General features: G+C 46.7%; 1 protein-coding gene across 4 annotated transcripts in view; it reads left to right on the top strand.

Moving 5' to 3' along the window:
• The window catches only part of git1 (G protein-coupled receptor kinase interacting ArfGAP 1), a 28,152-nt gene that overhangs the window by 3,183 nt on the left and 15,338 nt on the right, over positions 1 to 9,631 (top strand). For 2 of the 4 annotated variants that reach the window (XM_042064718.1, XM_042064719.1), the window contains exons 2-10: positions 1,560 to 1,693; positions 2,240 to 2,352; positions 4,564 to 4,669; positions 5,606 to 5,692; positions 6,036 to 6,166; positions 6,936 to 7,030; positions 7,422 to 7,464; positions 8,195 to 8,221; positions 8,956 to 9,004. In XM_042064718.1, the coding sequence (XP_041920652.1) occupies positions 1,560 to 1,693; positions 2,240 to 2,352; positions 4,564 to 4,669; positions 5,606 to 5,692; positions 6,036 to 6,166; positions 6,936 to 7,030; positions 7,422 to 7,464; positions 8,195 to 8,221; positions 8,956 to 9,004 (785 nt within the window). The remainder of the gene's footprint in view (positions 1 to 1,559; positions 1,694 to 2,239; positions 2,353 to 4,563; positions 4,670 to 5,605; positions 5,693 to 6,035; positions 6,167 to 6,935; positions 7,031 to 7,421; positions 7,465 to 8,194; positions 8,222 to 8,955; positions 9,005 to 9,631) is intronic. The other 2 variants (XM_042064720.1, XM_042064721.1) reach the window with 1 other exon arrangement.

The raw sequence follows: 9,631 nt of genomic DNA on the forward strand, positions 1-9,631 counted from the left end.
CATATGCTGGGAGTCTGTCTGTGTGTGATGTGTGTGTGTGTGTGTGTGTGTGATGCGTGTGTGTGTGTGTGAGAGTATGAGTGTGAGTGTGAGTGTGAGTGTGAGTGTGAGTGTGAGTGTGAGTGTGTGTGTGTGTGTGTGTGAAAGAGAGAGAGAGAGATCACATTATGTGCACACAGTAAGTGGGAACTAAGAGAGATAGTGGGGGGTGCAAGAGCAGGGCAGGGTGGGGAAAGAAGGAAGAGATAGAGATAGCAGTGGTGGGATCATCCTTCTATGAAGCGTGAATGATGAGAGGCTTTAACTTTTTACCGCAAATTAAAGGGAGAGTGCGCCCACTCCATTATTCTGTGGTGCATCTCTCTCTCTCTCTCTCTCTCTCTCTCTCTCTCTCTCTCTCTCTCTTTCCTCACACACAAACTGCACAGAACACACACACACACACTGCACAGACACACACAAGCTAAAGCAGCTCCTCTGGGCCGGCAGAGATCCCCTCTGATCTGCTGGGCATCAGCTTGAGTGCAGCCTAAGTAGCTTTGCTTTTCTGCGAGAGCTGATGTTTTAATCATTGGTGTTCTTTTTGTGTCCCTTTTTCCCCCGCAGTGTGATGACTAAGGGCCGTATCTCCCAGCCCACTTTGCTCATCCCCTTTGACTGTTTCTATTAGGAACTAGATGTACCGCAAATCGGTACAAAATATGACCTGCGCATTCTCTCCGCAAAAAGAAATCACGCTTGTCAATTTGACTCCATATCCTACTCCATCCCCTACTCTTGTAACTTTTGTGTATGTAAATGAGTGTGCATGTGTGTGTTTGTTTTTGTGTTCTTTTCTGTGTGTGTTTTCGCTTGTGAGTGTATGTGTTTTATGTGTCTGTGTGTGTATGTTCACTTGTGAGTGTGTGTGATTATGGAGATACGAGGTTGTCGTTTAATGCCTGTTTCTTTTGCCATTCAGACACTCCAGTTTACTTTTGTGGTGTATCCATGCAATCTCATACAGACATCACATACACAATACAATCTCTGAGACATCACATAACGGTCCCTCTCCACCATCAGGTGGATGAGGTGGTGGGGTGGAGCATCATCCCCTGCCTTGGGACTTAGCTAAATGCGCACGGTGGATGATCGTGGCTGGTTAAATTTAGCAGGAAGCAGGAGGCACCGAGGTGCCTGGCAGCGCAGAGACGTCACGTCTGTCCATGGTCAGCCCACTCACACCTGAGCGTAACCTGCTACTCCCCTGGGCCCATTCCGCTCCAGTTCTGTCCACGGCTGGTCCCCTCGTCCACCCCCCATACCACGGTGACTCATTGTGACTGCTGTAGTAATGTAACGCCAAGTCTAATTCATATGGAGTCTTCAATAGCAGAGCCCCAGCTAGCTGAGCACAGTATGGGGTGGCTCGGCTACTCGTGGTGCCCCCCGGCTTACTGGCTCTTAGTGGCGGGGATGCTCATGAAGTTAATAGGGTGGTCTGCTGATTGCACTGGGCTAAATCCTCCATCTGTCCTCTCTGTCTCTGTCTCTGTCTCTGTCTGTGTCTGTCTCAGACCCAGGGTGGACCAGCATTAACAGGGGGGTGCTGATCTGTGATGAATGCTGCTCAGTGCACCGCAGCCTGGGGAGACACATATCCATCGTCAAGCACCTGCGGCACAGTGGCTGGCCCCCTGCGCTGCTGCAGGTAGGCGAACACACACACACACACACACACACACACACACACACACACACACAAAATGCAATCATGGTCATAAAACAGGTACATACATTTAAAGGGATAAACATTGTCCATTGTACATATCTCACGATTAGACAAGATCATCTCGCAATGCAAATTAAACCAGCTATTAGGCTAACTGAAATAAAACCATGCCAATCTCTAGGTATGGTGAAGGGTATGTAATGTGGGGCTATTTTATTTCCAATGGCCAAGGGAACTTTATCAGGATGCATAGTATCCTAGATCCACGAAATAACCGGCCTTTAAAAATAAAAATCTGCCTGCCTCTATGGGAATTTAACATATGGATGTATACTTATGACTCCCTGTATTTTAAGGAAGAACATTTATTTATTTACAATACATTATTCATTCACAAAGAAAATTGGTGTCCCTAAAGGCTGGATTTATCCTCATTGCTTTAATTTAGGCATTAAGATCAATTTCCAAAATACATTTTGTTCAGATTATCTTGTTTATGACTTCTCTGGATGTGTGTGTATTTAGATGGTGCAGACCCTGGCCAGTAACGGTGCGAACTCCATCTGGGAGCACTCCCTGCTGGACCCTGCACAGGTGCAGAGTGGACGCAGGAAACCCAACCCACAAGACAAAGTCCAGTGAGTCTTTCTCACCCTCACCCCTACATTACCTAAAGCCACCTAACACACACACACACACACACACACACACACACACACACACACACAAAGGGACCACGGCCAGGTTAGATTAATGGGGAGTTAAGCCCAAGAAATACGAGTGTAGTGTCGTGAGCCAGTATTGATCTGTTGGGAGGTTCATGAGGTGTATTTTATTACATGGACAGCACACGTTGGTCTGTAATTTAGTTTAATCTGTCCTGGACATGGAGTTCTAATTGTCTTATCCAAACAGAACTGGGTACATACAGTAGCTTAAAAATGGTGGTGAGAAAGCACAGTGCAGTTTTATAATCACTGTTACCAGCCTTGCACACAGCGCCACGCCCCAAAAAGGGGCGACGTTTCACCGGCACTTGGTACGCTTTGGTGTCAGGGTGGCAGGGTGTGCACCTCACAAGTTTTGTTAACTGGCTAGCACAGCGTGACTGGCACAGTCACAACAAAGAGGCTGCTTAAGATGAACCAGTGCTTGTTTTGCTTCCTCATATGATAATGAACAGTTGTTTGATTTCCTGCTCTCTGGCCATGTCCCCCTAACAACTGAGACTCAGCAGCTAAATTCGAGGGGTCTTTTAAAGTCCAGCAGCGCTTATTTCACTCATATGTGACTATGCATAGCAGACATCAGGTTAGATATCTTGTTTTTTCACCATCTTTAAAAGTTTACTTAAAAATCTTAAAAGTGCAATCTTTTGAAAAAGCTTTACATCGTCATGTAATCAGAATGCAGACCCTTTTGAAAAGCTTCAGTCAGACCTCAGACTTCCAGACCTTCGTCACATACTCACAATGAAAAGAAAGCCTATTTTTAGTCACATCATGGTAATCAGCCAGTTTGGTCTATTGCTATGATGAAGACTAATCTATCAGCAACAGCAGAGCCCAGTCCTTTTCTGGGTTTGGTAGAAAGTGATGATCATAACCTTGTGAGGGACTAATTCTGTTCATCCAAACCATGTTGGTTTCTGATGTCGACAAATAAGCCATGTTTAAGGTTTATCTCGTTTTATAGAGCCATTGTTTTCATGATAATCTTGTTGTAGTAGACTCTAAAATGCACAACAGGCTAAGCAACAAGTGTTATTTCTTTTGCAAGAATGAGGACAGGTTTCTAAAATGGTGTCATGTAACATTTTAAATACCTGGATATGTAACCTTTTAAAAAAGGAATAATATTTTGAAAACATTCCGTTGTCTTCTGGACGACCTTTCTTAAAAGCTTATTGAGTCCAGTCTGTGGTCTTTGTATTTTTAAGGTGAGATTTTTTTTATCTGTAGCCTATGTTAGCTGTGACTGATTGGTGATAGATCTGCTATGTATAAGGTGAAAAACATACATTTACAGACGTGTGTGTGTGTGTGTGTGTGTGTGGGGGGGGGGGGGGGGGGGGGGGGGTGTTGGGTTCTGGTAAGGAGGATGCATGCAGTAGCCAGAAATGTTGTGGGTTCAATTCCCTGGTGCCACCATTGTGCCCCACCCCGTGAGCTAGGGGAGCTCTGGGGAGACTGGCCCTTGTAATGAATTACATACTGCATGTAAGCTTTAGATGAAATAAATGAATAAGATCTGTTGCATCTGATGTTGCTTCCATGAAATGGAAATCTTGGATAATATTGTAAATCAAGTCTGTGTAAGACTTCAGCATTGTACATTACAGCATGAAGTACGGGGACCCACGTACCCTGCCCTAGTGTTTTGCTCAGTATTCATGAAACAGCTTAACTGTCGTGTCTGTCATGGCACTTTAACTATTCTTATTGCTGCTTCCAGTTATTCAGACGGCATTCTTCTCAGCAGTGGCGCCTATCATACAGTGCAGTGATGATAACGTGGCTCTAGTGCAAGTGTACAAGAGTATGGTGCTGTGTAATAGTTAATGTATATGACAGCCATGAGTTGAGTAGAACAGCACCTGGTAGTCATACTTGACTTGCTTTAGCATGTGAGTCTTTTCCCTACCAAATTAATTTGATTTACCTTTCATTCATATCACATGGCAGGTAAAGACATCTGTGGCCAAAGGTACATTGGTTATGACTATATAACTTCGGTAATTTACTGATATTTAAGTAGTTAATAAAAACGCATAAAGTATGACTTGTAGTATTGAACATAGTGAACATTCATATGTTTGACAGCGTATCAAATTCTCCTCCTCTTCCCAGTCCCACAAAGTCAGAGTTCATCCGTGCCAAGTACCAGATGCTGGCGTTCGTCCATAAGCTGCCCTGTCGTGACGATGACGGAGTCACCACCAAGGACCTGAGCAAGGTGAGCTGGAGCCAGCGGAGGAGAGAGAGCTCAATGAGCCTCCGCTCAGTCAGGGGCGCCGCTCAGTCACGCCGGCCTTCTTCTCCTCTAAGCCCTGTCACCCTCTGGACCCCTTCCTCTGTTCCCTCTGGTTTTGTCCTGCTTCCGGCCCTCTCCTTTGTCGGACTTCTTTTCCTGTCTCTCTCCATCCTTGTTTCGCCCCAAGTGTTTCTCTCTTTTCTCTGCCCTTCTGTCTCTTGTTTTGTCATTTAAGCCGCCCACTCTTTCTCTGTCTCCTTAGTCTCTCCTCCTCCTTTGTTTCTGTCCTTTTCGCTCTTGCGTTATCTTTCCTCTCTCTCTCTCTCTCCCTCACTCAAATCCCCCCCCTCTCTCCCTCACTCTCTCTCTCTTTCTCTCTCCCTCGCTCTCTCTCCCTCACTCTCTCTCTCTCTCTCTCCCCTCTCTCTCTCTCTCCCTCACTCAAACCCCCCCCTCTCTCTCCCTCACTCTCTCTCTCTTTCTCTCTCCCTTACTCTCACTCTCTCTCTCTTTCTCTCTCCCTCTCCCTCGCTCTCTCTCTCCCTTACTCTCTCACTCTCACTCTCTCTCTCTCTCTCTCTCTCTCTCTCTCTCCCTCTCCCTCGCTCTCTCTCTCCCTTACTCTCACTCTCTCTCTCTTTCCCTCTCTCTCTCTCTCTCACTCTCTCTCTCTCTCTGAGTGTCGTGCTGATGGGTTGACTCCCACTGAGCTCTTTAACAGGACGTCCGCCGTAGGAGGCTCTTTAATGACAGTGTGGCCATGAATAATGTGCTCGCCCCCCCCGCCCTGTTGAAGCAGCCTGTAATGAGAGCATTCACCCCACATTTCTTTTTTCTTCCTCTCCTCTCCTCCTCCTCTCTTTCTCTCTCCCCCTCTCTCTCTCTCTCTCACTCACATCTTTTACTTCCCTCCTTCAGCAACTGCACTCCAGTGTGAGGACGGGTAGCCTGGAGACGTGTCTGCGGCTGCTGTCTCTGGGGGCGCAGGCCAACTTCTTCCACCCGGTAAGACGTCTGACCTTTTGGCCTCTCGTTGACCTTTACCCCGGCCCTGTTAATCACTGCCTGCTGGGACCCTAGCTGTAAACAGATCTGGCCTATTAATGCTCACCTCCAATGGCCTTCATACATGTTTACCCACTGCTGTTTTAGTCACAAAGCTGCCATTATGGATGTCCTATTTCAACATTATGTGTGTGCTAGATTAGATTAGACACACACATATGCATGTGCATATCACATAATTAATCAACACATAAACACTTTGCTTTCTACAGTAGCTCATACGTTTACCCCCACCCCCCCACCCCACCCCTCTCTGTTTGTCCATGTCTGGGTGTCTGTGCAGGAGAAGGGCACCACCCCTCTGCACGTTGCTGCCAAGGCAGGGCAGGTGTTGCAAGCGGAGCTGCTGGTGGTCTATGGAGCGGACCCTGGAGCCCCAGACATCAACGGTCGCACGCCTATAGACTACGCCAGGTGCAGCACTCTTCCACCGATGCCCATATTGCTTTTCATCTGTTGATTGATATACAATGAACTCATCACTAAATTCATTTCCCAGCACAGTATATAGCGTTACAAAGAAGCTTGTATATCTATGACTCTTTCATGCTTAAAGGTCCTCTAAGCGATGCCACGCGTTTTTGTAGGCAACAAAACATTTTATGTCACTTAATGCGAACAGCACCTAACCAACCGCTATCTGTCTGTGTCCTGAATATACAGTACTGTAAAAAAACGCGATCTCGTTGGACAGCCCAGGCTCCAAGAACGGCAACAAAAACAACCTGGGCAAACCTAACAAACTGATCCAGCAAATCACAGACGAGATTCACGTTTAGGAGAGTTTCAATTGCACGGGTGCAGCACGGGAGGGAGGGGGAGGAAGTAGTAAGCTAGCTCTCTGTTTTGTTTGAAAGTCAACAGAAGTGACGTTGCCCAGCATCGCTTAGAGCACCTTTAATAATACAATGTACACACCGGTAGCAAAGTTTCGTTACCGTTGTGTACGTTGTATTATTAAGCATGAAAGAGTCATAGATATACAATGTACTCTTGGGATTTGCGAAGTGTTATCGATGACACGATGACATGCCTAAGTACTTTTTTATGAGGTCATTTACCACAAAGTGGAATGGAAACCACTTTGCCTCGTTCCATCCACCTGCATGTCAGTCTCTCGCACATGCTCTCTGATGTTCTCCTGAGTGTCCCTGTTGACTCATGTCTGTTGTGCCCGCCGCAGGCAAGCAGGCCAGGTGGAGCTGGCTGAGCGACTGGTGGAGTGTCAGTACGAGCTCACAGACAGACTGGCCTTCTACCTGTGTGGACGGCGCCCAGGTGAGCACAGCACTGCCCCTTATAGGAGTTGAAGATTGTGTGTCTCGTCACGGTTTAATTATGCACAAACATGCAGCAGATTTGAGATGTGCTGTGATCCACACTCAGGTTGTGTTAGTGGTCTTCTTTTTTTTTGTGTGTGTGTGTGTGTGCGTAGGCTGTCGTGCATGTTGTATGTTAGCAGTGCATGTCTTCTAAGTTTAGCCGTGGCCTCATTAAACTTTCATGGCCCCCTCAAACGCAACCCCAGATGGCTCAGCCTCATCAGCCATGGAGAAGCTCACAGAGAACATATTTAAGTTAACACACACACACACACAGAGGATTTTTTTACGATGTGGCACATACTTGAGTCTCTCGAGCGGTTCTGTGTCTTTTATTCATCCTGCAGATCACAAGAACGGGCATTACATCATCCCACAGATGGCTGACAGGTATGGAGTGTGTGTTTGTGTTTGTGTCTGTACGTGCATGTGTGTTTATTCATTTTGGAGGACTAAATGTTGTTTACCACTGGCCCTTGTTGTATGACTAAATAACTTTGTTGCCTGGCTGGCAGTGCCTTTGTTGTCACTTTGATGTCCGTTGTATTTTTTTAAGAGGGTAGCATAGTGTTGCAATGTAGCTTCTTGGCCAGCAGGTTGCGCTGTGTCTTAATTGTGTTGATAGAGGATGACTGAGCAGGGCTAATGTCCAGGCTCATTAATACTGGTCATCTGAGTTCGATGGCTCTCCGCTTGCTGAATACCATGTTGATATCTGGTTTCATTCTGGTAATCATTACAGCAAAGATAGCAGATAACTGTTGTTGATGTGGGGATCTGAAATTCTTTCTTGCAGTCTTTCTGCATTGCTCTCTCTCTTTCTTTCTCTCTCTCTCTCTCTCTCTCTCTCTCTCTCTCTCTCTCTCTCTCTCCCTCTCTCTCTCTCTCTCTCTCTCTCTCCCCACACTCTCCTTCTCTCTCGTTCTTTCTCTCTCTCTTTGTCTTTCTCTCTGTGACTATCCTCTGCTCTGTTTCTTCCTCACTCTTCACAATTTTTCTTTCTCTTGCACTCGTTCTTTCTTTCTCTCTGTCTGTCTCCCTGATTGTATATCTCTGGCTGTCTTTCTCTCTGGCTCACTGGTTTTCTGTTCTCTCCATCTCGCTGCGCTTGTGGAGGCAGAGCTCGCCCTAAGTGCCCGACGCAGAGGTATCTCTCCTTTCCTCTCATCCCCCTTTCTCCCTCCACCACTCCTTCCGCTTCCCCTTTGTCTCCCCTCTTCTTCCTCAGCATCCTCCTCTCCCTCCCCTCCCTCCATCCGTCCGTCCTCCCCCCATACGTCCTTACAGTCACAGGTGTGTCAGGGTGAGTGGGCCTTAAGAGTGCTTTAACCGCCCACTGTCACTTGGCCTTGACCGAGCCCCACCCTGCTGATATCTCCCAACACACAGGGCACGGCTTAATAATCACGCCCTGTGTAAAGACAAATCCTGCGTGGAAAGCTGCTGAAAGCTGTGTGTGTGTGCTTGTGTGTGTGTGTGTGTGTGCGCGTGCGTGCGTGCGTGGGTGCGTGCGTGCGTGTGTGTGTGAGAGAGAGAGAGGCAGAGGCTATAATCACAAAAATGGTCACTAATAATTGTAGATTATTGCTACTGGGCTGGAGGATATGAACAACTTCACAGATCACATGCACACACACACTCAGCTTGTCTAGCCCAACTCCACCCCCGCCCCAAACCCCAACAGTACATGTTCACCCATTAGATGAAGATCTCCATGCTAACACCTCCACTTGTTACCCCTTGTCCCCCTCCGCATCTCTCTCTGTCTGTGCGTTATGTCCTTGTTGTTTGTTTGTTGTTGTCTTTCTGTTTTGTTCCATTTGTTTGTTGTTTTTGTTTGTTCACTGGTCCCTCTCTGTTCTCTGTGTGTTATTTATGTAGCTTGGACCTCTCTGAGCTGGCCAAGGCGGCCAAGAAGAAGCTTCAAGCGGTAAGTGTCTGTGTGTTTGAGCATGTTTGTGTGTGTGTGTGTGTGTGTGTGTGCGTGTGTGTGTTTGTGATCACCTCCTGGGGTAAAGAAGGGCAAGCTGCACAGTCTGAACAGGAGGAAAGCAGGGCTGGTGTGACCTTTACATGTGAGGGAGCTACTCTGAGGAATATTCACAACATCCAACCTCTGTACACTCATGTCATGTGCATTCGCCACAAGCTGTATTCCTGAATCCACTGCTGATCTAAATTGTGTTCTTAAATCCAGCACTGCTCCAGACTGTATTCTGGAATCCACTGCCGATCCAAATTGTGTTCTTAAATCCAGCCCTGCTCCAGACTGTATTCTGGAATCCACTGTGAATCCAAATTGTGTTCTTAAATCCAGCCTTGCTCCAGACTGTATTCTAGAATCCACTGCTAATCCAAACTGTGTTCTTACATCCAGAGTACAGTTTAAAAAAAAAAAAAACTTGGTTCACTGCCAACTTAACCAAAAACAACAGAATGACTAGATGCTTTTATATGGGTTAGCTTGTCATGGTCTTGCCCCGTCTTGCCTTGTGTGCTCTCCTGTGTGGTTCTTTGTTTTGGTGTACTTTGTGTTTTGGTTAGTTGTAGCGTCTGT

The sequence above is a fragment of the Alosa sapidissima genome, chromosome 15, assembly GCF_018492685.1.
Source record: "Alosa sapidissima isolate fAloSap1 chromosome 15, fAloSap1.pri, whole genome shotgun sequence".
In the NCBI taxonomy this organism is placed as follows: domain Eukaryota; kingdom Metazoa; phylum Chordata; class Actinopteri; order Clupeiformes; family Clupeidae; genus Alosa; species Alosa sapidissima.